The sequence below is a fragment of the Syngnathus scovelli genome, chromosome 8, assembly GCF_024217435.2.
Source record: "Syngnathus scovelli strain Florida chromosome 8, RoL_Ssco_1.2, whole genome shotgun sequence".
Lineage (NCBI taxonomy): Eukaryota > Metazoa > Chordata > Actinopteri > Syngnathiformes > Syngnathidae > Syngnathus > Syngnathus scovelli.
This window is the reverse complement of record NC_090854.1, coordinates 18,692,334-18,717,960: the sequence shown is the minus strand read 5'-3', so window position 1 is coordinate 18,717,960 and position 25,627 is coordinate 18,692,334. Positions and strand designations below refer to the sequence as shown.

At 57.5% G+C, this 25,627-nt stretch overlaps 3 protein-coding genes and 1 long non-coding RNA gene across 5 annotated transcripts; 1 reads left to right on the top strand and 3 right to left on the bottom strand.

Annotated features, from left to right (window-relative positions):
- Positions 1-54: 54 nt before the first annotated feature.
- Positions 55-4,860, bottom strand: fhip1b (FHF complex subunit HOOK interacting protein 1B). Its single transcript, XM_049728309.1, has 11 exons — positions 4,695-4,860; positions 3,814-4,239; positions 3,479-3,709; positions 3,159-3,404; positions 2,880-3,047; positions 2,721-2,800; positions 2,500-2,645; positions 1,559-2,440; positions 1,311-1,489; positions 1,054-1,216; positions 55-985 (listed from the first exon to the last, which is right to left on the bottom strand). Exons 1-11 carry the CDS (start codon positions 4,833-4,835, stop codon positions 690-692), a joined length of 2,958 nt encoding a protein of 985 aa, XP_049584266.1. The 5' UTR covers positions 4,836-4,860; the 3' UTR covers positions 55-689.
- A 3,056-nt stretch (positions 4,861-7,916) lies between these two features.
- On the bottom strand, positions 7,917-10,485 carry hpxa (hemopexin a). The gene is made up of 9 exons (XM_049728360.1): positions 10,351-10,485; positions 10,212-10,228; positions 9,674-9,909; positions 9,312-9,465; positions 9,031-9,243; positions 8,872-8,967; positions 8,660-8,790; positions 8,439-8,586; positions 7,917-8,260 (listed from the first exon to the last, which is right to left on the bottom strand). Exons 1-9 carry the CDS (start codon positions 10,407-10,409, stop codon positions 8,031-8,033), a joined length of 1,284 nt encoding a protein of 427 aa, XP_049584317.1. The 5' UTR covers positions 10,410-10,485; the 3' UTR covers positions 7,917-8,030.
- A 125-nt stretch (positions 10,486-10,610) lies between these two features.
- LOC125973838 (uncharacterized) lies at positions 10,611-12,228 on the top strand. Its single transcript, XR_007483302.2, has 2 exons — positions 10,611-10,746; positions 11,239-12,228. It is a non-coding gene; the product is annotated as an uncharacterized lncRNA (long non-coding RNA).
- itprid2 (ITPR interacting domain containing 2) lies at positions 11,413-25,561 on the bottom strand. Of its 2 annotated transcripts, XM_049728301.1 has the most exons (22): positions 25,396-25,561; positions 23,297-23,374; positions 22,854-23,027; positions 22,186-22,237; positions 20,768-20,817; positions 20,640-20,693; positions 19,860-19,899; positions 19,642-19,731; positions 19,292-19,439; positions 19,148-19,208; positions 17,849-17,950; positions 17,530-17,782; positions 17,277-17,421; positions 17,056-17,107; positions 16,716-16,810; positions 14,470-16,632; positions 14,235-14,279; positions 14,046-14,170; positions 13,732-13,849; positions 13,624-13,671; positions 13,219-13,524; positions 11,413-12,927 (listed from the first exon to the last, which is right to left on the bottom strand). In XM_049728301.1, the coding sequence occupies exons 2-22, from the start codon at positions 23,370-23,372 to the stop codon at positions 12,847-12,849; spliced, it is 4,278 nt and encodes a 1,425-aa protein (XP_049584258.1). In that variant the 5' UTR covers positions 23,373-23,374; positions 25,396-25,561; the 3' UTR covers positions 11,413-12,846. The 2 variants fall into 2 exon arrangements, with proteins under 2 accessions (XP_049584258.1, XP_049584259.1); XM_049728302.1 differs by lacking the exon at positions 13,624-13,671.
- Between the last annotated feature and the right edge of the window lie 66 nt (positions 25,562-25,627).

Below are 25,627 nucleotides of genomic sequence, written 5' to 3'. Positions count from 1 at the left end.
TGTGTGTGTGTGTGTCCAAGGGGCAGCCAATCACAGATCAGACGCACAAAAGGAGCCTGTTGCAAACTTTATAAATTAATAAAAACATTCCCTTTAGTCTTTTGCTGACAGATTGTTTCGCAGCCTCACACGCGTGTTGTCACTGACAATCATACAAAAATATGCTCAACGTTTCCTCCATTTGCCTTTTTCTTTTCTTCCAATACGTACACGTCCACTTGACTGTCTCCACCTTTTTGCATAGTTGCAAAATGGAAGAAACTTTTGATCGGGTGAACAAAGTCAAACGTGGCGCAGAGGCGGGGGAAGAAAAACAACAACAAAAAAAGTCCAGTAGAGGCTGTGAGCGGACTGGAGCGATCGCCCAGCGTCCAAACTAAAATCCCTTTGAGTTGCTCATCCTCCGTGTGCGCGCGTGTGTGTGTGTGTGTGTGTGTGTGAAAGAGCACAAACGTGAATGGACCAAAGTCTGAAAAGCTCGTCTTCCCTTTGCCCATTGTCAACATGAAAAGGTGTTCCGTGACGCAAAGGTCATGAATGTGCCTTGTTGGCGGTTAGCACCAAAAAGTGTTGGCGAGAGACTGGCCCTGGTTGTGGCTAAGCCCATCCGCCGCATCGATGGCATCTTGGAATCCCTCGTCTCAACGTCTCGCCGCCGCGCCTCCTCCACGTGGGCCGGCCCCCTCGGCCTACTCCTCGGCCTCGGTGGCGGCGAAGGGCAGTGCCACGGCGTGCTCCTGGGCCAGGGCGGCCAGCTCCTTGAGGAACTCGCAGAAGATGACGGCGCAGTAGACGGCGTTCTTCACGCGCAGCGCCTCCGCCTGCCTCTCCAGATTGGACACGCCGCTGCCAAACAGAGCGCTGTGCAGTGTCTGGCCGCCCACTCGCACGTGGGCCAGGGCCATCTGGGCGGCGCTGCGGCTTCGAGCGGGGCTGTTGGTGTGGCGGAGGATCAGGTCGCTCAGGGACGACTTGCGACTCTTGACTGGCACAAGAGAAGAACGCGCTGAGTCGGGGCGGAGCGGGGCTGGCCCCTTTGACAGCTGTGCTCACCTAGCGAATCCGAGCGGCGGAGGGGGGGGACGGCGCCTGGCGGCTCGCTGCGGTCCAACTTCCCGCGCGCCACCAGGTACTGCTGCGCCTTCCTCAGCATGGCGGGGAAGTCCTCGCGGGAGGCGGCGAAGGCCTCGATACGGCTCTTGACGGAACCCAGGACCTGCGGGGAGAGCGCCCGAGTTTTGGCTGGAGAAAGCAAGCTCTCGCCGGGCCGGCCGGACTTTGGGAATCTCATCCTCCGTAAGCGGGTTTACCTGGACGAGAGACTTGACGCTGGGCTGGAAGACCATGTTGGTGTTGAGCAGGAAGGAGCGCAGCAGCGGTTGGGGGTAGCAGGCCAGCCGCGCCACCACGCCCGTCAGCAGGATGTTGACGTACAACGAGTTGTGCGGCATGTTCTCCATCTTGGCCAGCAGCGCCGCCATCAGCGGACCTGCACGCGCACGCATCAGTCAGTCACACGTGGCTCACCTTTGGCGGGGGCACGAGGTGAGGCTCCTACCTGTGTACGGCTGACAGGAGCCCTGAGCCAGAGGTCTAGCGGGACTGCAGAGCACCGCGTGGGAACTTTCTCCCGTGCCGTCGGGAGCCGACCCTTTCCCCTCCGGGTCCACGCGCCGCTCCAGTTCTTTCAGCTCCCCGCCGAAGGCCTCCCCGTCATCGGGAGAGTTTTCCAGAAGCTCCCGGATGAGGCTTTCCACCGAGGGCTGGCCGGCGGCGTCATTTTGTTGGGGGTCGTCACGCTGCTCTGAGTCTCGCTTCACCTTCTTGGCCTCCAGCTCTCTGTCCCCATCCGGGCGGGGCTCGCTCGGCTCCGCCGCGCCGTTAACCAAGGCTTCGCGGGAGTTGTCTGGCGCCGGTGGGGAAGCGGCTAAAGGCGCGGCGGGGCCGAGGTGCGGAGGAACGGGTCTGGCAAGTGGCTGTTGAAAACCGCGCTTCTTGGAGCGCGGCGTGAGGCTGATGCAGTTATTTTGGCCGATGGTGACCTCCCACTCGCCGCTGTCGTGCTCCGAGCCGCTCCATTCGGACCGCGCCGAGCGGCGCTCGGGGTACGCGCCAGCGGCCAGCAAGTGCGGGGGCGAGGCGCCGGCACAGGGGTTCTCGCCGTCGTAGGGCGCCGACCAGTCCCGGCAGGCCCAGGAACAAAGCTCCACGCCTCGTCGGGCGTCCTTCAGGTAGTCCAGGTAGCCCCGATCTAAAGCCGCGACGGTGGGCTGCGGCCCGCGTGCCGGGCTGTCGGGGGCGGACCGCTCGTAGTCGGCGGGACCGGGAGCCCCCCCCGAGGCGCTGCTCTGCTGGCGGATGAAAAAGGTCAACCGGGACGGCGTGCTGGGTCTGGTGGGTGTGCCGCCGCCGCCGGAGTCCCCGCCCGCATCGTGGGCCACTGTAGACAGACAAACTCAGCAAATTCTGCAAACACTTAAGCGGGTGCTTAACATTCACTTTTGGGAGGATCCTCTTCCCGCACGGCCGTCCGGCAGCACTCAGGGATGAGCGACAGGAACTTGTCGGCGCACTTCCCGTACATGTCGGTCTCCCGGATGGCGCGCCGCTGACTCAGCATGACGTGGCTGCACGGGAGCAGGTACCTGGGGCCCGGCAGACCAGGTCACGGCCCGTCCATCGCCGGCGGCCGCACGCATGCGCATGCGGTACGAACGTACCTGAGGACCAGCTGCAGCATGATGTCCTCGCAGTTCAAGGACACCAGAGTGCGGAACAGGCTCAGGGATACCATGCAGAGCTGCGAGACAAGATGGCGCGCGCTCAGTCAGCAAGCACCTGCTCCAAACACGGGTGCCATGCGTGTATGGCACACCCACCCTGGAGTTGCTGGCGATGCGCGCGAGCAGCGTGTCCAGAATGGAGTCGTTGTCCAGGCGATGCAGCAGGATGAAGCGCAGGAAGGTCTTGAGCAGGGCCGTCTCGCTCACACTGCGCAGGAACAGGTCCAGGTAAGCCGTGCTGGCGATCATCTCGTCCACCGACGACTGCACACCACACCGGCAAGCGCGGATGAATCAAATTGAGTTTGGGGCCGCCGCTACGCCGCCGCCGGCGTCTCCGTGAGCGAGCGAGCGAGCGAGCGAGCGAACGAGCACCTTGTACAGGGCCGGCGCCACCACCGGCACCAGAAAGCCGTTGTGCAGGTAGTCCAGCAGCTGCGAGCGCACGGCGGGGTGGGCCACCTGCACCACCGCGTTGCAGAACTCCAGCGAGTTCATGAAGACCACCAGAGAGGACATGGCCGTCCAGTCCTCGCGCCGCAGGGCGTGCCAGTCGTCACCGCGCGCCTCCATCTTGCGGGGCAGCGACGAGTAGAGCGCGCTCAGGCCCGTCGCCAGCACCTGCGGATGACCAACCCACCAAGTTAGTGAGCGGTCGGGGGAGACTCGCTTTCCACCCACACGCACATACGTACAGGGCAGAAGTAGGAGTTGTGCGCAATGTAGCGCGCCACGGCGCGGTCCGAGGCAGAGGCGGCCATGACCAGCAGCAAGGCGTCGCGGGCCTGCTGGCCCACCGCGCCCTCGCGGTGGATGAAGGGCACCAGCAGCGAGAGGACGGGCAGGTCGCCCGAGCCCCGCGGCGCCGGGGCCGCCCGCAGCAAGGTCTCCAGCAGCGCCGGCTCGCGCGCCACCCACGCGCACACCTGCAGGGGTCGGGCCAGGTTGCGGTCAGGTTTTTCCTTCAAACATTGCTTAGATTGCTCGCTCGCTCGCTCTCGCTCTCTCTCTCCCCCCCTCCCTCCCTCACCTGATTGAGGAGCAGCACCAAGCCGTTCTCCAGCGCGGGGGGACAGCCGCCGTCTGGCGGCGCGCAAGCCCCGACCAGCCTGAGCAGCGGGCGCAGGACGGCCGGGCGGCGCAGCAAGGCTTGCCGCGATTGGCCCACCAGCATCTCAAAAAGCTTGAGCAGCGCCCCCAGGCTGTCTGTGTCGGGACCGCGGTCAAGGTGCCACAGGAGAAGGCGCTCCAGCACCTGCTCGCGGATCACCAGCTGCAGGATGGGCCCGCTGCCGCCTCGGCCCTCGCCGTCTTGGTCCTGGCCGCCTGGGTCGCCCTCGCTTGGGGGGGGGCGCTCCTCGGCCAGGAGGCAGAACATCTGGTCTGTGTGGTTCCTCACCGCTATCAGGTCGTCGGTGGAGCGCGACGACTCGTTCTGCTCCAGCACGCGCCACAACTGAAAAGCAAAAAAGAAAACAACACCTTTAATTCCACTTCAACCTTTTTGCTCTCGCAATATTTACGTCCAAAAATATTTGACGCGGCACACGTATGGTGCGTGTCATTGCCGAGATGACCGTTTTTCTTTTCAGGAAACCATTGTTGCCCGACGTGACGTGACTTGCACGTCAAATGTGCGGTGGGCCAGCGCGGCGGACGGTCCGCCTCGATAAGCGAGTGTGACTTCCTCTTGAGCAAGATCGACACATTTCATCTTTAAAAAAAAAAAAAAGGCCACTTCTCGTCGGAAAAAGGATGTCTCGTCAAGTAACCACTTGATTCTGTCAAAGCAAGAAAGTAAAATGAGACCCGTTTCACGTTGTTACATTTAGACAAAATGTGACCAGAATCTTTCAAGCTTTTCAAAAACGATCAAAATAGAAGCTGTCCGCTTGTCTTCAAAGCACTCACTTGTCTCCAGTGGTTCTCAAAGACCATGAGGCAGGTCTCAGGGTCAGCGGTGCACGAGGGCGCCTCGTGGGGGGCGGCGCCCCGCCCCGGGCGGGCGGTAGCAGGGGCGGCACGTGGCGTCAACCTGCCCAGCCAGCTCATCTCTGGGCCACGACGAGCCGGCGGGCAGAGGGTGGGGAGGAGGGTGGGGGGGCGGGCGGGGCTCGGTCTGCGCTCCTCGTCGCCACCCAAGTCGTCGTCACGGGCAGGAAGTGGCGCGAGCCGTCATCCGGTCTGCAACCAGGACCACTCCATGCTTGCTGTCGACACACGACCGCCACCACCGTCATCATCGTCGCCATCTAGAGCGAGCCCGAGCAACGGAACGGACGTCTACGGCTTGGAAGTTGGCACAAAGGTTGGTGGAAATACTCCGCCTCACAGCAGGAAAAAAGCCGCCGTTGCGAGATTGATCCAAAGAATGACGGCGAGCGCTTTGGCGCAGCCTAAACTCTGTTGGTCACCACCATCGCACTACTCGAACCAGTCGACCCAAATCTTTGTCTCTGACTCAATAGCGGCGCTGATATCAAAGCGGTGAAACCCTCGGCGCCCTCTGCTGCCGCGCTGCGCTGCGCCGCGCCCTCTTCTCGCCAGCCGTGACGTGACGCCTGCAAGTTAACTTTTAAACCGCTTTCGTCTTGCCTTTGAACAGAGCAGCTCAAGAGCAAGTTTGTCAGGCAAAAAAAGGAGGAGGAGGGAAGAAGTCAGCAGCACTCACCGGCGCACGCAAACGCGTCGGCGGCCGAGCTGGACGGGAGCGCCGAGCTGGACAAGACAGTTGCGACGGACGGGCCACTTGACGCACGCAGAGCCTGGGGAAGCGAGCGCCGAGCTGTGCGACCTTTGCACCCCGGGGTGGGGTGGGGTGAGGTAGGTGGGGCCCGGCCGGTTGGCCGGCCGGCCGCTGCCGACACAGAGAAGCAGCCATCAAATGCTTTTCATGCCGCTGCCGTTTTTTTGCTTTTTAATGCCAACTATACAATTGGAAGACCAGGACTGCTTGCCTAAGGAAGATTTTTGGACAGAAAATATGACAAACATCGATCTACTTGGTCAAATTGAGCAATGCCTTTTCTTGAGAGAAATAAATAAATAAATAAATAAATCACACAGCTAGTCAAAATAATGATCTAACACTTGGTCAAATTGAGCAATGCCTTTTCTTGAGAGAGAAAAATAAATAAATAAATCACACAGCTAGTCAAAATAATGATCTAACACTTGGACTTGTTTCTCAAAAAATATACCTTTATTATTTGAAGACGATTACGACTGTCTTTCAAAAAGAATCTCTATTATGACTTTTGTAAAATCCTGTAGCGTAGCAAGGATCATTTGATTGAGTATACAATTGTTTTTGACTCAAGGAATAAGATAAAAATCGAATCTATAAGGCGATTTCACGATCGCGGATTTGACAGATCGCGGCTTGGTCTGGGCACGACCGACCCCCGCGAAGGAGCATTGCTGACTGCTGCTTGTCTTGTGGCAACAAATGGGAAACACTCCCGGCGTCAGCTAGCATCCGCGACCGACCGACCGACCGACCAACGACCAAAGGCCTTCGCTTCCGCTCATTCGCCATAGAAAGATAGATAGATGATCGTGTCAAGTGTTTACTGCTGGCTGGCTGGCTGGCTGAATGGCTGGCTGAATGGCTGGCTGGCTGGCCTGGCTCACCTTGTTTTGCTGCCCAATCGAGCGAAGGCTTGGCTAGCGGCTAGCGACGAGCGGTAGGCGGCAACGAGATGAGAGCCACAACGTCTGAGCGGCGCCCGACACAAGCTGCGGGGCGGCCCGTGGCGCCTCGGTACGACGGAGGGAGAGAGAGAGAGACAGAGGGAGAGGGGCGCCGCATCCTGTCGGCGACCAACGGGACGGACGAACGTACATGGCCATCAAACGACCACTCAAGCTGAGGGGCATCCACGGCCTGCCGCCATCTTGGTCGTGTGAGAGCGACTCCGCCCGCTCGCCCGCTCGCCGCCCGCCTGCCGTCGTCCACGTCATATGGGGCGGGATTTGAGTCCCAATGATTCGAACAAATGCCTCCCCCCGCGACTTTCCCCTGCCTGGGTGTACACTTGTTCAGATCCACAAGACATTTGAGATTTTCGCATGAGTTTTTTGTTGTTGTTGTGTGTGCATTTTTCTCGACGAATCAAATTTTGTGTGTTAATTGATGGATGTGCGTTTGTGGATCAGCAGACACGGGGATTTATACTTGACACAAACGTCACGCCTTTCAAAACATGCGCACGCACACGCTCCACACGGGTCGCAGATATTCACGTGTTGAAAAGCCATACCTTCTCCGTCCGCGGGGAGGCGGTGTTTCCAGCTTCTTGTTTAAAAATGGGAAATTGTGAAACGGAACAAATTTCGACCGTCCAAAAAGCCTTATTCAACAATCGATTCATTGACAAGAAAAGTCACAAAATAGTCAAGTCAAGTCAAGTCAAGTTTATTTGTATAGCCCTAAATCACAGACAGTCTCAAAGGGCTTCACATAGCCAAAATTGACAATTATTCTCAAATAAAATAATACAAGAGCTCACAGACACACTTACACACAAAGACCGTTCATTGTTTTTATGCTTGAGTGTGTGTGTGTGTGTGTGAGTGGGCTATCAATTTGATGGGGGGCATTTTGGCGGTCACCGGTCCATAGGGGCAGCGGCCGGGACCATCTGCTAAGCGGAGCCACATTTACCTGCCACGCTCTTGGACACTGGCCACACACACGCACACACACAGTTCAACTTTTGTCTGCTTGAGTGTGTGTGGTGTGGTGTGCTGTCAGTTTGATGGGGGGGGGGCATTAAGGTCACATGTGCGGGAGTAGTTTTGGCGGTCACCGGTCCATAGGGGCGGTGGCCGAGACCATCTGCTAACATTTACCTGCCACTCTCTTGGACACTGGCCACACACACACATGTTGAGACTGTGGAAATGGTTGAGTGGAAGCCCATCCGTCCGTCCATCCATCCATCCATCCGTCCTTCCGTCCGTCCATCCGTCCATCCGTCCATCCATCCATCCGTCCATCCATCCATCCATCCATCCATCCATCCATCCATCCATCCATCCATCCATCCATCCATCCATCCATCCATCCATCCATCCATCCATCCATCCATCCATCCATCCATCCATCCGGAGCAAAGACAAGAAGCAGAGTGCTTCTGCTCACATTTATTGACAACAGCAGTGTAGAAAATCACACACTAACTAGTCTGCCTCTGACAGATTTGCCAGTCCAAAGCTAGAGCCAAGTCGCCCAGGGGGTGGCCACTAGTGGTCGCAGCCAAACAAGTCCATGGACACTCGATGCTGCTCCGGGATGGCGCGTCCGGCCACAAAGAGCTGGATGTCATCAAAGTGGTAGAAATGGTTTCCGACGATCACGCGCACGCCGTGGGGGTCGCACATGGCAGCGTCCACCTTTGTGATCAAAGTCAACGCACGCTCGTTGGTGGCCTCGTGAGGTGTTTTCGCCAGGTCCACATCGTAGATGTGGTCGCCTGAAAAGACAAAGGCGATGGGGATGTTGACGTCAGAGACCAAAGGTGATATTGGGAGGGAGGGAGGAAGGAAGGAAGGAAGGAAGGAAGGAATGCAGGAAGGAAGGAAGGAAGGAAGGAAGGAAGGAAGGAAGGAAGGAAGGAAGGAAGGAAGGAAGGAAGTGCTTTTCAAAACGACCTTTGATAACGTGAGCAATGTGCTCATTCCCGCAGACAAAGGCGGCGTCAATGGGGCCCTCCAGACCCAGAACCTCCTTGACGGTTTTAGGGTAACCTTCGCTGAGGGTGTGCGGCTCGCTGACCTTGTACAGATACACTTGGTCGTCCTGCGCACAAGGAGACGCGACGTTACCGTCGGCGGTCTGGTCGGTCCCGAGACGGGCGGCAAGCGGGGCAAACCTTCATCATGTACAGCTGGTCCTCGTAGGAGAAGACGGCATCCACCTCGCTGTGAAGTTCTTTGAAAGACGCTTCGATGGTGTCAGCCTTCACCATGTCGTTGTTGCCGTCTCTCTGCAGGAAATGGTGACCTGGGCAAAGGAGGGCCGCCAGCCGCCTCAGTCACCGCGCCGCTTCCATCCTTTCTCTCTCTCTCTCTCTCTCTCTCTCACCTCTGAAGGCGTACAAGTTGCCCGCATTGTCAGAGGTGATGGCATCCAGGTGAACATGGCTGCATCGCTCTCGCTCCACCATGTCGGTTTCCTCGCCTGCCACGCACAACATTGAGAGAAGCGAAACTTCCGAGCGAGTCTCAGCGCTGACGCACTTACTGTAGTTGGAGCACTTCATGAAGAAGTCGCGGGCCTCCTTGGGGTATCTACCGTGGACCTCTCCAGTCTTGGGATCAAATTTGGAGAACTGGTGTCCGTGGAAGCAGTAGTAGTGCTCCATGTAGCGGAAGGCCGACGTGCAGTTGGGCATGGTCTTAAACTCTCTGTGTTCCACTGCCTTGTTGCCCATGTGGTAGTGGTAGATTTCGTGCTCTGTCGGAGGAGGGGGGGTCAGGAGGGGGGATGGGGGGGGGGCTTATGTCGTCTTTGCGAGAACCAACCTTTGAAGAAGATGACTTCGTCCTCATCGCAGTCCGGCTTGGGACATACCACAGCGGCGTCCAGGTGGTCCGGGATGCCCGGGAACACTTCGGGGATGGTCTTGGGGAAGCCCTCCTCCAACTTGTGCTTGTAGTAGGCAAACACTTTGTCGTTCTGGATAGAAACAAAGGCGGGCTCAGCGCCAGCCAGCCAGCCAGCCAGCCAGCCAGCCAGCCAGCCAGCCGGCCAGCCAGCCAGCCAGCCAGCCAGCCAGCCTGCCAGCCAGCCAGCCAGCCAGCCAGCCAGCCAGCCAGCCAGCCAGCCAGCCAGCCAGCCAGCCAGCCAGGCGCGACTCCAAACGAGCGCTCGTGTGCGTGCGTACCACAAAGAAGTAGAGGTGGTCGTGGTCAGAGGCGTTCTCAAAGTGCATCCGGAAAGCGGCATCCAGGTGGTCCAGAGGGTGGTTGGGATCTTCCAGCTCGGGGAAAGATCCGTTGAGCAGCTCCGCTTTGCCGTGGAAACCCTTGAACACGTAGTGGCCTTTGAAGAAGAAAGGCATGCCCTCCTCGCTGACCGTCACCGCGTCCATCTCCAGGCCCAGACAGCGGTCCGGGGCGTCTGCGCGACATGCCGAGAGAGAGAGAGCGAGAGAGAGAGCGAGAGAGAGAGCGAGAGAGAGAGAGAGAGAGAGAGAGAGAGAGAGAGAGAGAGAGAGAGAGAGAGAGAGAGAGAGAGAGAGACGTGCTTGTGTTAGCGCCGAGCACGTCGGGACGAGGCATTTGTGCCTACAAAACGGAAGCGCGCCACCCGAGCCCAGCCCGCCGTCTCCTGGGACAGCGTCACTAACGGCGCACGAGTCGCGTTGGGGAACTTGGAGATGATGATGAAGAAGGAGAAAGCGCAGGTTGGGGCTCACTCACCTGAATGGCCATCGTGGCTGCGGGAAAAGAAAAGAAAGGAAAGGAAAGAGGCGTCACGCAGGTGTCAAACCAAGTCAATCTGTGGCACAATTTCCTCCGGCCATACTCGGCAATGCTTCAAATGCAAAGGCGGACTTACTGGTCGGCCCGCGCCGAGGCCAAGCAAAGGCACAGGACGGTGGCGAGCGCAATCTTCATGACGGCCTGACAGGAGTGAGCGAGACCGGAGGTGGCGACTCCACGGCTCCCCGGGCCATTTATAGGATCAGGCCAGGTGCGGGGGTGGCGAGCCGGACCCGTTCGATCCGGAATGCCGTGTCCTCAAGATACACCCGAGCGGGGTTACGCAAGCAGGACAAATCAATACGCATGAGGACACACGCTTCCCCACGCGCTTTGCCAAGCCACCGCCGCCGCGTTCACGTGTCTTATTTGGCCGTGCCGCTTTCCTGAAGTCGCATCGCTGGAGTCCAGCGAGCGACGGCGACTGGGGTCAAAGCGGGTCCGGAAGCTTCCAGAAGGTCCTCAAAGAGAGGTAACTAACCCGGCGTACTGGCGGGTCACCGATTGTACAACACGCCCCTGGGCAGTGAACATTAACAGAAGTTGCCGAGCGTCTTGGCGCGCGCTGAGGGACGGTCAACGTCCGGCGTGCCGACGCTCCCGTGCAAATCAAGCGCTTGAATTCTCTTGGTCTCGCAGGCCGGGCGCGATGGCCGCTTGGGGATCCGCTCACCCCTATCAAAGGCCTGGCGTCACGTCGCCCCATTGGTTCGTTTGGCACGTCGAGCCGCTCGGCTCGCTTGATGAACTTACATTTATGGCCCAGCTTGTTCCAATCGACTGATTTTGCGGAAAGCAGGAGGCTTGTGAGTGAGTGAGTGAGTGAGTGAGTGAGTGAGTGAGTGAGTGAGTGAGTGAGTGAGTGAGTGAGTGAGTGAAATTCATAGGGCAAGCTGCCTTTGTTTTGGCCAATAGGATGGAGTTTGGAGCGAAGCCTGACTTCATTCTCGTCCGTTTTCATAAGGTACGTGGTCTCGCTGCTCCAGGAGCTACGAGACGTGACCGACCCTCGAAGCCCCCGCTGCGCTGCCATCGTCCCGGTTTAACCTGGCCGGCCTCGAGCAAACTCGCCAAAGGTCACCTCACTGTTTGCCCGACGCTCACGTAACGCAAAGCAGAAAGAAGAATCAGCAGCCAGTTGTAATGAAAATAAATACATCTGTTTTATTCTTCGTATTTCTAGCGAGTGAGCCCTCCCTGCATTAAGGCGCAACTTCCACGAGTGTGATTGACAAATATGGAAAAGAAACACACAAAGTGAAGGACCGGTGAAGTCGTACGTCGCGTTGCAATGACTCCACAGCGGATTTAAAAATCATTGATTATCAATCCCTAGAGGAGATGGACACGCGGTGGCATTCAGTGTTAGCCTGACCCCTGTGAAAATGGTTGAATACTGAGCGCTTGCTCAGCCTCAATCAAACGTGACAACTTGCACAACAAGCCCTCGAGCCCATTCGGACCTGCCACATTTCCATCACTAACAGCGTCTGTGCTTACAGTGTGTACCAAATGGCTCAGAAATGGCCAAGCGGATAATGATGCTAATCGGTTAGCACGTTGGCTAACACACAACTTTTCTCCCGACTCTTTGCTTCTGAAACCAGCGGCGTCGATAAGTAGCTCAATTAGCTCATGACTTTGTATGCAGGCGAGCTAACCTGCTAAAACGCTTTGCTCAATGTCTTCTCAACTCGGGTGGCTAACATGTCGCATTTGAGCACAAAAGATTAGCAACGTTTGCGTTGACGCGTAGCTGCCTAGCCGCTAACGTGTCCCCGCTCCAGCTAAATTGGTTAACTGCCGCTAATGCTAACGAGCCCATTCCTTTCTTTTCTCAAGCATGACGACGGTGGTCGTGTAAACGTCAACTTTGTGCAGACATGTGCTTGCACGCGCGCTCACAAAATCACTCTCTCAAGCAATGTCTCTGTCTCGCACGCATGATGTCATATGCTGAGCAAAATCTCAGTGGCTTCTCTCTCTCTCTCTCTCTCACAATCTTACATTGGCACAAATGCCACACTCATCGCTGGCGTTGTTGCGTGACACCGTGGTGAGGAGTTGATCCAAAAACAAAAAGGTGCCGTTGGAGTGCTGCTCTTGGATGTAGGTCTGACCGGTCCTGGCTTCTGGCCTCCTGGTCCCGGTCCAATTTTCTTATCATGTCTTTGCTGATCCCTAGTGATTGTAGCCCTAGCTTCCACAATACCTACTCTGTTTTTTTTTACAGGGCCCGGTTCTGTTTACAGATCCAATTTTCTGCTACGAGTCTCGTCGAGTAGTCCAGGGTTACCGACAGTAGCGGCCGACATGCCTTTTTGCTAGTCCTGGCTCTTAGGTTTCATCCTTCCGCTCTCGGTTAGTGTTGGCGGGGTTTGGTAGCGGCTAGACTAGCAAACAAAGCAAAATAAAGGCACGGAGAGGAGAGGAGAGGAGAAGAGAAGAGAGGAAAGGTGCAAGCGCTTCCCTCGCTTGCGGCCGCTGCTTTTGCTATCAGCGTAGTTTCTGGCCCAAGCGCAGTGTGCTCGACATTCAGTGTTGCTCTTCCGCAGTGTCCGGACGTGGCGGGCTAGAGGCTCCGGCCGGGTGGCGAGGGCTCCTCCGACATCTGCGGCGGCCGCCGCACTTCCTGCAGGCCGCTCTCACCGATCTGAAGCACAACGAGGCCACGGCGTCACAAAACGAGTGGGAGGGGGGTGGAAAGAAGTCCAACTTGCAGGACAAATAATGCTTATCCAATGCGACATTTTACAAGTTGGGCACTCTTTAAATATGGAAACTATTTTTCCATTCCATTCCTTTGTTATTTTGTGTTGGACTCCTTTCCCCCCCAAATATGACCCCCGCCAATTGGAGCTTCATGAATGATAATGATGAAAAGATGTGAATGACTGGGGGAGTATTTTCCATCCACGTTGCCCTTTGACCTCAGCGCGTTTACCTCCATAACGAGCCGGTTCAAGTCGTTGTCGTCGCCCAGGGCCTCGTGCGGTCCCTCCTCTTTGCTGCTCTCTCCCTCATCCTCCTGGAGCCGGTCCCGGTCCGGCTGCCTGTTGGGGCGAGGGGGCGGCGTCGGGGTGATATCGACGGACGCCCGGTACACGGCGGGCTTGTGCGGGTCGCAAACCGGATCCGCCCCCGGCGTCGAGGGCCGACGGGGCGAGGCGGCCCGGCCGGCCGCGGAGGCGCGCTCATCGTAGCTCAGCTCCGATTGGAGGATGAACTGCTCCCTCAGGAGTGCTGACACCTGCGCAAGCACACCTTAGCATGGTTAGCTTTAACGTTCGTGCGTGGGTGCTGCCTAACGCAAATTCAGCGTCGGGCAAGTGCAACGTGCTCGACTGACCGGCTCCACGGCTCCGAGCGCCGAGCTGGCCGCCGCCCGGTCCGCGTCCTGCCGAGGGGGAGGAGCCGCTTAGTCGCTGGCGCGGCGCTAGGCCGAGTGTCTGCTTACCTGGCATGGCCCCGCCTCTTCCGTCAGCTCCATCACTTTGTCGTCCAGCCGCTGTTCCAACTCCAGCAGTTCCTCTCTGACGGACGAACGTAGCGACTCCAGCTGCTCCGCCTCCAGCCTGCGCACACAGAGGGTCAAGCACGAGGACACGCACAAACATACGTGCGCCCGCCCGCCCGCCCGCACAGAATGGCCCTTTCACAATACAGGCAAACACACACATATCAACAAACAAGCACATAGGTACACATTGCCACATGCGCCCACACGCACACACAAACACACATGGAGGCTAAGGCTAGCCATTAGCGCACCTGTCAGCGGGGCTCAGGTGTTTGTAGACCAGCGCCTGCTGGCGGATCACGGACAGCTCCAGCTCGCCCATCTGTGCCCGGAAGGCGGCCAGGCTGCGCCGCTTCCGTCGGAGCTCGTCCAGGGCCTGGAGGGCAAAGGTTAAAAGGTGAGGGGCAGAAACGTGCAAAGGGGCGCGGAAGGGCGCTGACCTGTCGACGGGAAGCTCGGGGACCCGCATCCGAGGCATCGGCGCGCTGCCGAGAAAAGAGAAAAGCTTGGAAAAGGAAGTCAAGCTCAATACAAGCCTTGCCAACAAATCCGCCACAACAAATCAATAAATAAATCCCTTTCCAACTTTCAAATACACTTGCTGCAGAAATTCAGCCTACGCTTTCCTGGGCTTGAGCACAAAAAGTGACCAATCACATCGGAGCACCAACCAACCTGGTTGAGAGTGTGAACGGTCCCCCTTATGTCATGAAGAACCCTCCTCAGCTCCATCTCCGTGCCGGACAAGACCTGACCGGAAGCCGGACTCGAGCCCGAGCGCAAGCCGTACCCCGGACCCAGACGGGGGTCGTGAGCCAGATTGTGAGCCGGGTTCAAGCCGTAACCGGCGCCGAGACCCGGGTGGAGGTCGCGAGCCGGAATATGACCCGTGTGCGAGCCGTAACCGGGACCGAGACCCGGGTGGAGGTCGTGAGCTGGAATATGACCTGTGTGCGAGCCGTAACCGGGACCGAGACCCGGGTGGAGGTCGTGAGCCAGAATATGACCCGCGTGCGAGCCGTAACCCGGGGCGAGAGCAGGGTGGGGGCCGTGAGCCACGGTATGGCCCGGATAGGGGCCCGGGCCGACACCCGGGTAGGGGTTGTGACCGTGACTATGAGCCAGATGAGGGCTGTCGCCAACTCCGGGGTGGGAACTGCGGTTCTGGCCGACGTGACCCGAGTAGGGGCTAGCCGGGTGGGGACTCTGACCCGGATGAAAGCCGTTCCCGAGGCTGTGAGACCAGGGGCTGAGCTGCTGGTAAGCCTGCCGGTAACCCGGGTAGGGCGGGCTCTGGGGAAGCGAATGGTACGCCGTGTGGTAGTGGTGCTGCGCAATGGGGGGACTTCCCAGAGGGACGTTCCACAGGCTGGCGTAGTGGGGCGCTCCACCCAAAGGAAACGACTGCTGGAGGAGGTTGGGGAGGCTGCCGTAGGGGTACAGAAGGGACTGGTCCACAGGGGGGGCGGACAACGGGCTCCCTGCTCTGGGGCTAGGGCTCGGGGAGAGGACGGGGGTCCTGCCCTGCCCGTAGTGTCCAAACAGCTCCTGAGCGGAGGATAGATCGGGGACGCTCTGGGTGATCCAGGGCCACTCGGTGGGGGGGCTGGCACTTCTCAGCGAGCGGGGCGAGCGCACCGGAACACGTGGCTCGCCGGACTCGGGAAGTTTGGGGATAACTAGGGTGGAGATGCAGGTGGGCGAGTCGGCGCAGGGCTCCTGGCTGTAGCGGAAAGCGTAGCGGGGCTGGCTACAAAAGGCCCGGCGGCCCCGCTGCCCTAACTGGATCTCCACCGACGACACCACCCTGGTGGGGGACAGCAGCGAGGACGGGAGAGAGGAGGACCTTTGCAAGGGAAGACCGCCTCGATGACGGCTTCGGCTCAAATGCGGACCCGCCTCGCCCAAACGCTCCTTGACGCGCATCAGCGCGCGCAGGACGGGGGAGTCTGAGGCGGGGAGATGGAAAGGATGGCCCGAGGGAGGCGGAGCTTGAGGACCCAAGGGATCGGCCTGGGATGGCCGATGCCGGGGGGAATTTGTCGGCGGCGCTTCCAAAGTCGGCGGGTCTGAGGTGGGCGGCTCTGAGGATGCTTCCCGGGTGGGCAGATCTGAGGACGGTTCGGAGGGCGGTGGATCTGAAGATGGCGGTGGATCTGAAGACGGCGGTTCCGAGGTGGGCGGCTCTGAGGATGCTTCCCGGGTGGGCAGATCTGAGGACGGTTCGGAGGGCGGTGGATCTGAAGACGGCGGTGGATCTGAAGACGGCGGTTCCGAGGTCAGCGGATTAGAAGGCGGCGGGTTAGAAGGCGGCAGTTCCGAGGTCAACGGATCAAAGGGCAGCGGTTCCGAGGTCAACGGATCAGAGGGTGGCGGCTCCGAGGTCGATGGATCAGAGTGCGGCGGTTCCGAGGTCGATGGATCAGAGGGCGACGGTTCCGAGATCAATGGATCAGAGGGCGGCGGTTCCGAGGTCGGTGGTTCCACAGTCGGCGGTCCTGAGAATGGCGGTTTCAAGACGGGCGGATCTGAGTGCAGCAGATCCGATGGGGGCGGGTTCTTTTCTTGAGAAGGTTCTGGCGCTTCCCCTCCCGCCGCGAGGGTCTTGGGGAGCTGGTGGGCCTTGTACTGCAGCAGCGGCGGCGGCTGGTGGTCTTCCCCTTCCCGGTGGGCATTCGCGTTTTCCTGGCCGGCGCCGCGAGTGGGTTCCGACTCGTCGGCTCGCGCGTCGGGCAAGTCGACCGCCAATTGTTTGAGAGAGATGGGCGTGGCCGCGTCCAGCGAGGGGTGCGATGTCACCGTGGTTTCACTGTCGCAGCTGTCACTGCTCTCCTGAACCTGAACAAACCCGTTCAGAAAAATGGCCCTTTTTCACACATTTATCCACACGTGCTGCAGGTTTTTGCCGGTCGCTCGTCCACCTTGAGGTTGGCGGCGGCGGCGGCGTCCAGCGACGACGTCTCCTCGGCGAAGCCGCTGCTGTCCGACTGCTGGCTCACCGTCCGCAGCAGGTCTGCTGGCAAAAAGCGGCGTGCGTGAGCGCGGCCTGAACGAACGCAGAGGCGGTGCCGCCTTCCTCCTCCGGGGGCCGCTCTCGCGCAAGCGGACCCGCGCCACCCGTTAACAGCCGTTGGCTTACGTAAGCCAGACCTTCAGCGGCTGAATGGAAATTTCCTCCGAAGCCAGAAAGTGAAATCAAACAGCCACGCGGGGACCGTCCGTCTTCTTGCCGAAAAAGGAAGAAGAAATGCGAGTTCTCACCTGAGCTTCGGGACGATCTGGCCAGAAGAGCTTCGTCTTCGTTGCTCTGAATCTGAGGAGACACGGCTGGCTTTACCATGGCAGAAGAAACGCAAAACAAAGAACAACAGTAAAGTTGAAAAACAAATGTACACGGCTTGGGAAGGAAGGAGGAGGAGGAGGAGGAGGAGGAGGAGGAGGAGGAAAGCAACCAGGAGAGTGCAAAACAAGGCCAGACGTACCTCCTCCATGTCGAAGGAGTCGGCGGCGTTCTCTGTGCGCAAGTGAGCGAGCTGGGGCGCCGCCGCCTTCTCGGGGGCCCGCGGCTCAAGCACGCTCCCATCCGCCGCCGCCGCTGTCGGATCAGGCTCGGGCTCGCCGTTTAGGCTAGAAGGTAAAAGCAGCTTGTGACATGGCTTCTACTCTTTTGGAGACGGCCAAGCATGGAGACGCAAAGGGCCACGAGCGGCGACCGCCACGCGTGTGCGCGCTCACCGGCGGTACCTCGCGGGCTGTTCCTTGTCGCCTTCTTCGGCGACGGTGGCCAGCGAGCGGCTGTCCTTCTTGCACACGTGCTCGTCGGTGTCAGCGGTGGGCGCCGGCGCGTCGGCGGGCGCCGCTTCCTCGGCCGCCGACAGGTTGTGCCTGCTCAGGCTCTTCTTCAGACGGTCGGCCACGTTCAGAGCAGATTTCCTCCTCTGGAAAAGCGACGGCGGCGACCGCTCCTTGCCGGCCTCTCCTCCGCCTCCTGAGTCAATAGGGAAAAGGCCGTCGCCCAAGGGAAAGCAGAAACAAACCTTGTCGCCGCGGTTACCTTGATCGCCGACGTTCTGGACGGGCTGACCGGACACGTGACCGTAAAGCTGGATGAACTGATTGGCCACCGTGGTCAACACCTCAATCTGACGGAAGCGACCTGGCGGACGCGCGCGCGGGCGCACACACGCCATCAAACGCTAGCGACATTCGACTCAAACTCCACGTCTGCGGCGGAAAGCCCGTCAGGCTCGGACATTTTTCTCGCAGCTAAAAAAACGGGGTTTAAAAATAGAAGAACAGAATGTACTTGCGCTGCAAAGCATCAAGAGCTTCTGTCTTTTCTTGGAGGGCCACCAAAAGCCAGTGAACGGGCCGGGGCGAGCCTAGCGCCGGGCTGCGAGCCCAGCACCGCTGCGCCCTATTTAAGGAAGCGTAGCAAATGTGCGTGTTGCGCGCCGGGCCGGCCAGTTGCCTTGACCGAGCAAGCGGTCGGAGCGCACGTCCGACTCCGCTGCTTCGCGTGGCACGGAGAACAACACGTTGTCGGTTCCCAGCGCGGGGCTGGCGTTACGCAAGCATCCCATCCCGGGAAAACAGAATGTCCCGGAAGACAAACGGCGACTTCCTTTGACAAGAGGGCCACTTTGTCAGCAGCGTGTTTAACGGCCCAGACATTCACGTCTAAATAAAGACGGCCATCTTGGAAACATCACGCCGGACGTGCGTGTGCCTGTGTGCGCACGAATGCGTGTGACGCATGACAATGTGAGTGTGTCTTTTGGACTTTGTGAGTGTGGCGGAGAGCACAATAGTGAGGAGACAGAGCCATCGAGCGAGGGAGGGAGCGATCGAGCGAGCGTGAGGGAGAGAGGGAAGCAGGCAGGCAGGCAGGCAGCCACGCAGGCAGGCAGCCACGCAGGCAGGCAGGCAGGCAAGCAGGCAGGCAGGCAGGCAGGCAGGCAGGCAGGCAGGCAGGCAGGCAGGCAGGCAGGCAGGCAGGCAGGCAGGCAGGCAGGCAGGCAGGCAGGCAGGCAGGCAGGCAGGCAGGCAGGCAGGCAGGCAGGCAGGCAGGCAGGCAGGCAGGCAGGCAGGCAGGCAGGCAGGCAGGCACATGCAGGCAGGCAGGCAGGCAGGCAGGCAGGCAGGCAGGCAGGCAGGCCGGCAGGCAGGCAGGCAGGCAGGCAGGCAGGCAGGCAGGCAGGCAGGCAGGCAGGCAGGCAGGCACACAAACACATCTTTGTGGTGTGCGGGTGCTGCCGATCCGGCAACCGGAATCAATCCCGAACGGACGCCCAAGCTAATGCTAAGCCACAGAGTGAAACAAGCCCAGCGACTGTGGTGAGCGAGCACTGACTTGTCAGAGCGTAGTTGGGGTTCTCCACCTCCATCCGCTGGAGCTGAGCTCCCAGGTAGACCTGCGAGCGAGCACACATCGTCGCATCCAGCCGTACAAAATCAGGCTACGCTACGTTAGCTCGTTTGGATCGGGCGCTACAACCTTGATGTCGATGCCGCGCGCCGCCGACGACTTGTTGAAGAAGCGCGAGGGGATCTTGGAGGACATGTCGGGCTCGTCCCTCCCGAATCCCAAATTGAGCAGGATCTCCTCCGGGTCCTCCTCGTACAGGTCCAGCAGCTCCGACACGCTGCGGATGAAAAGTTGGATGTTTTCAGTAACGGCAAATCAAGAAAGCAGGTCTTTTTTAAAAAATTGTCAAGAAAAGTCAATTGTCCGCCACCTTGGAATGGAAACAAAGCCACCCATCCAACCGACCGATAGGGGCAGCAGGGCGCGAGCGCACCGCCAACTCCGGGCCAGTAGGTGGCACAAGTCGCTAAGGGACCAACCTGGACACGGTGCTGCTCTTTCCGGAGCCGGTGGAGTTCATACTTGGGGCTTTTTCTTTGTACTGAGTCCTCTTGCGATCGGCGGCCAGACTGCCACGAAGAAGCCCCGAGGAAGGAAGGAAGGAAGGAAGGAAGGAACGGACGGGACGGGAAGTGAGCCGAGCCGAGCCGGTGGCACCGAGGAGACCGCGACAACAAAGACAGAGCCCTCGACTCACCAGGATCCAGTCTTCTTGTTGACGCACTCAAGTTGGTTGGCTGCAATGGCAACAAAAAAAAAAGAAGAAAAAGACGTCAACAATCACACTTGAGTCACAGCCATATGAAAACGACTCCAACGGGGACGGAATCATTCGAGGCTTGATGCGAGCGCTATGACGATTCCGATTGGTTCCAATTGCCATCCACTTCGGCTATTTGGATTCCACACAAGAGCAACTTTGATATAAGATTCAGACACAAGATGATTGCCTCCAGCCCATAGCGTGCGATACCATTCTGTCCGCTTACCAAGTCGGATCGGAGAATATTCACCGTTTGAGAGGCCGATTTGAATCGCTTGGATCTGGACCCTTCTCAGTGAAACATTTCCATGAAGTCGTTCGAATAGCCGTCGATTGATCGGATCGATGACTTTTCCGTTCAAAATGAATGGACTCCGATTCAGGAGCCACGACTGACTCGTGCGGTGTAACGTTTGAAGGTCCTGCGACGTGGAGTGAAGATACGGACAAAGCCACATCCTATTTGAGAAGATGAAATTGTTTTCTTTTCAGCCTGTCGAGGCTCGTTCTCACGTGACTTGACAGTCGCTTGATTTGATTGCTACCTGCCCAGCAACCCTTGAGGATGTGCACCTGGCCTCAAAGCAACATGACTTTTGCCGGCCGGCCAGCGCTACAGCGCTACTGGCAGCCGCTCGCCCACTCGCCCGCTCGGCCAACCGCCCGCCCGCCCGCCCGCCGAGTGTGCTCGCGTTTGGCCGGCGCCCTACTGACCGTCATCTCCCAGCAAAAGGTCATCTTCGAAGCTGCAGCCGTTCCTCGCCGCCCCTGTGGGCCAGTGACAAACGCCGGCCTCAATCCTTTTTGTCAACTGGTTGCTCTTGAGCAGAGACAGCGCTTACCTTTGCCCGCAGGTGCGCTCTGATCCTCCAGCGACGCTCCCAGCGGCGTTCTAACAAGCACAAGAAGAAAAGCAACATGGTGGAGTGCCAGAAAAAAATGACAATTCACACAAAGACACACACACATGCTATGATCCATGTGTGTTTACACAAACACACACAACAGGGTTATCTAAAAAGTAAAGCAGCTGGGCTAGGCTAGGCTAGGCTAGGCTAGCTCCTTTCAGTGGCTTTGGAATTGATTGCATGATGCTAACTTCCTAACGCATGCTGGTGTATGCCAGCTGATCCAGACTTACCTGTCCAGCAGGTTACGTGCCTGTCAGCGATGTTGACTAAACTGGACCGGAGCGGACCGGAGCCAACTACACCGGACTGTACTGGACTGGACTGGACGCAACTCGATTGACTCGCTGCTTGGCGACTGAGCTAGTGGCAGCCAGACACGCTTATGCAAGTCGACGCTCTTATCAATGGGACAAACTTCACGCTCGCCATCCACGCACGCACGCACGCACGCACATACTTTCTCACATGTATGCAAACAAATATGTACACGTTTACTGGCACACATATCTACATGGACACATATGGCACACAGGAGGATGCCAGCAAAAGCACACGTACACACTATGATCCATTCATGTACACACTATGAAACATGAATGCAAACCCACGCACGCACGCACGCACGCACACACACACACACACACCCACACACACACACACACACACACCAAAAACAGTTCCATTTACAGACATTGTGATTCCTCCATCAACGATTACACTCACACACAAAAGTACACTCAAACTTTTTGCTCTCACACATTCACAAGAACACATTGACACATTTTCCCCCCCCTCCCCCCACACACACACACACACTTATTGATGCACATATTCACACCCACACTCTGACTATGCAGACACTGGCGTTCACACAAATTCACGCGCACTCTAAAAGCTTGCGTAACCTGGCGCAGCCGCCGCATTCACACGTCCTCCAACCGCCCGACGACCGACCGACCGACCGACCGACCGACCGTGTTGGGCCCCGCGGCAGTTACCGTGGCAACGGGTGACTCCTCTGTGCGTGTGATAAATGTTGACTCAGCAATAGAAGAAGCAACTCCTCCTTTGTTGACTTTCTTTCTTGTGTCTTTGACAGGCTAGAGCGTGCGTGCGTGCGTGCGTGTGTGTGCGCTTGTGTGTGCGTGTACTGCATATGCAGGCTGCTAGCACACATCTTGAAGCGTGAGTGGAAAAAGAATGAGTGTGGGCCAGTTGCAACATTCCCGCGTCAACACCTCCGCTACAGTAGGGGGCGACGACTCTCCTTTTGCTCACTGCATTCTTCTATTGCTCAACCAATTTGTATTTTCCACCTTTGAAAATTGTTTTTTTTTGTCAGGGCTTACCTGCATTGGTCGAGCCAACAGGTGATCTTGTTGGGAGCGAGTCCTGCCAAAGCTACAAAAAGCAACAAGAGGGACATCAGCACGCTATGCACGCATGCTGCTTTCAAAAAATATGTGTATATACACACACACACACACACACACACACACACACGAATCCCACTGAGCTTTTGGCACGGTAATCGATACTTTGTGATTTACTAAATGAAGCTAGGGAGGCGAGAACGAGGCACTCGAGTCAGCACGTTGCGTGTTGAAACAAGAGCGCAAGACAAAACATTCCCTTCCACAAGCACTGCGCCGCCGCCGCCAGGGAAATATCTGAGTGGCACAGCAATGGCCGCTCTTAGCGTAACAACTAGCGACACACTAACGTGCGCAAACAATCAAATCCTTCGAGGTGGCGGCTGTTGTCATGAACAAGATGGAGCTATTTTGGAGGGAAACAGCTCTACGTATCTCCAAGATCCTTTGAGCAGATCTACCTAGCGCAAGATCTACTGAGGCAGACTACCAAGCACATACCATTAGCCAGATGGATCAACATGAGCAAATAATCAAATCTATTGGCATGACCAAAGAAGCCTATGTTCCCAAAATCAGATCAAGGAGCCACATCTACACAGCGTGCCAACAACCCCCTGTGTCAGCCAGCGTGTGACGTTCACCTGGTTCTTCAGAGGTTTTCTTTGGATCCCCGTTGGACTCGGCGGTGCAGTCTGGCAAGGGTTCAGCGTTGTTCTGGGCCTTTTGCGTTTCCTGCCAAGTAGAGTCCCGACTCTTAGCCCAGGCCTGCCGTCGGAGGGAGGCCGCGCTGCGCGTGGGCCCGGCGCTGCTGGCATCTGGACGTCCGGACGGGGAACAATGAGTCATGTGGATCATGTGACCGAACTTGATAGGCAGGAAGGAAGGAAGGAAGGAAGGAAGGAAGGAAGGAAGGAAGGAAGGAAGGAAGGAAGGAAGGAAGGAAGGAAGGAAGAACGAAAGAAAGAACGAAAGAACGAAAGAACGAAAGAACGAAAGAACGAAAGAAAGAAAGAACGAAAGAAAGAAAGAAAGAAAGAAAGAAAGAAAGAAAGAAAGAAAGAAAGAAAGAAAGAAAGAGGAGTACCTGGAGGCAGGACTGGGTCTAGGAGGATGGCGGGACTCTCCATGGTTGCTACGGCAACATCTTCAGCTGCTAGCATACCTGCGGGGACGGGGAAAGGCGTCAGACACCGGAACCGTAGCGTAGCGACGACCCCAACCGTTACAAGCGACATATCCAGATACAAATGCGCTAGAAGCACTGAAAGGAGAAGGAACGACTGAGACCACTGGATCCGTTCAAACCATTGGAAGCTTTGAGACCACCAGAACCTTTGAGACCTCCGGAACCACTGAAATCATTGGGTGGCACCACTCGAACCGCTGGGATGGATGGGGGGGGGGGGGGATCATTAGAACCAAAGAGCCCACTGAAAGCATTGAGCCGACTCAAATCCTGAAGCTCACTGGGGACTACTCAGATCCCCACCGAGACCACTGGCACTCATGCAAAGCACTTTGACCAGTGGAACCAGAGAAGCCACCGTGAACCACCATGGACATTGAGGCCACTGGAGACCACGGAGACCGTCGAAGCCACTGGGACCGTTTGAACCAGCGGCCGGCAAAACCATCGCAGCGGCCACAAATAGATGCGTTGGGAAGAGGACGTGTGAAACAGGAAACAAGTGTTTACGGCCACCAGCACAACAACTTCCTGTCGGGAGTGCGCGCGTGCGTGCGTGTGCGTGTGAGATTTTCATAAACAAATTCAAGGCCTCAGCTCAGCTCAGCTCAGCTCAGCTCAGCTCAGCTCAGCACAGCACAGAAGCACTCAACGACATTCAAACAGACAAAGACTCGAATGTCCTCGGGGTGTAAACGACATTAATAACGACAAGTTGCTCAAAGGCAAATGTTGGCCAAATGAAAAGTGTCCCTCCCTCTCCAAGCATCGCATCGCATCGCATCGCATCGCATGGCATCGCATGACTCGACAGCAAGACACATTGGCGTCACAACACTCGAGTCCCATTTGAAAATGTCCCTTTCCGGCATGATTCAACTTCCATAAGGTGGCTCTCGCTTGTTTGCTAAGATACGTATTAGCGCCATCCAAAGTGGCATGATCTCCTGGTTGGAGCTCCTCCAGGCAGGAAACATGCTTGACAACAATGCGTCACACACTGTTATCGTCGTTGGAAAGAGGAAAGTCCGCTCGCTCGCTCGCTCGCTCGCTCGCTCGCTCTCCCTACTCAGCGCTTTTGGACGCGGCCAAAGACGTTGAAAGGCGCACATTGATATGATGTGAAACGTTTTCAAGCCCACCCTTTGGAGTCAGCGCATCAAACGAGCCAGTTTCTCACCAAATTGTTTGGCTGGCTGGCTAGCAAACATCTCCATGGTGTCAGTTATTTTGAACACATGAAATGTTTCCAAACGACTACGTCACTATCTTCAGAGTATCCTCAACAACTTGTCAAATGAACTCCTATTTCTTTTTTATGACATAGTTAAATGTCACGAACAAGTTGTGAAAACTTTGGAATGTTTCCTGGCTATGGCCAAGTCATTTATCTTGGCATTAAACATGACACAAGTGAACTAACTTGTTTACAAACGTTTAGGAACAACACTATGAAGGTGTGCAACGCCAGCCAGCCAGCCAGCCAGCCAGCCAACTCGAGGTGGTGACATTTTCATTTACTGTCACGAATGACTTTGTCTGCGGATGTCATTGTGGCTCTTATAGCGTGCGTGCGTGCGTGCGTGCGCGCGTGCGTGATCTTATGTGAGCTCATGTGTCACTGACGTAACTTTGTGTTGACGTTTGACGTCATCGCGCAACCTATGTGCAGGCGATTACACAAGTTTGGAGCAGTTGGCGGGCGCTGCCTGCTGTCACCGACGTCGCACACGCTGCCGGCCCGGCCCGGCCCGGCCCAGCCCGGCCCAGTGCAGCGCAGCGCAGCGTAATGCCTGACGGACGTCCTTATACGACAAACGAGTCGTTCGAGCTCAAACGTCGCGACGAGGAAGTTGTTGGCGTCCTCCGAAAACGTCGCCAACAACTTTTGTGGCGAAGCCGAGGGCGGACTCCAAAGTAACTTTAGGCAAAACTTGCTCAAAGTTGTCGGTCGCCTCGACGCGGCGCGGCGCGGAACGGAGCGGGACGGAGCTCACCTTCATGTTGGCCTTGAGTCCGTCGCGTCCGTCGGCCGCAAGTGTCGAAGATTTGGCAAGAGATGACTTGTCCTCCTCCTCCTCCTTCGTCGTCAACACTTGCTCACGTCCCACAATCCTGCTTCCGCTTCCTCCTGAATGGCCCGCACAAAAGCAAAAGGGCGAAACGGCACCCTCTAGCGGAACAACCGCCGTGCTACAGCTACAGCTGCAACTGCGTATTTCAGATGAA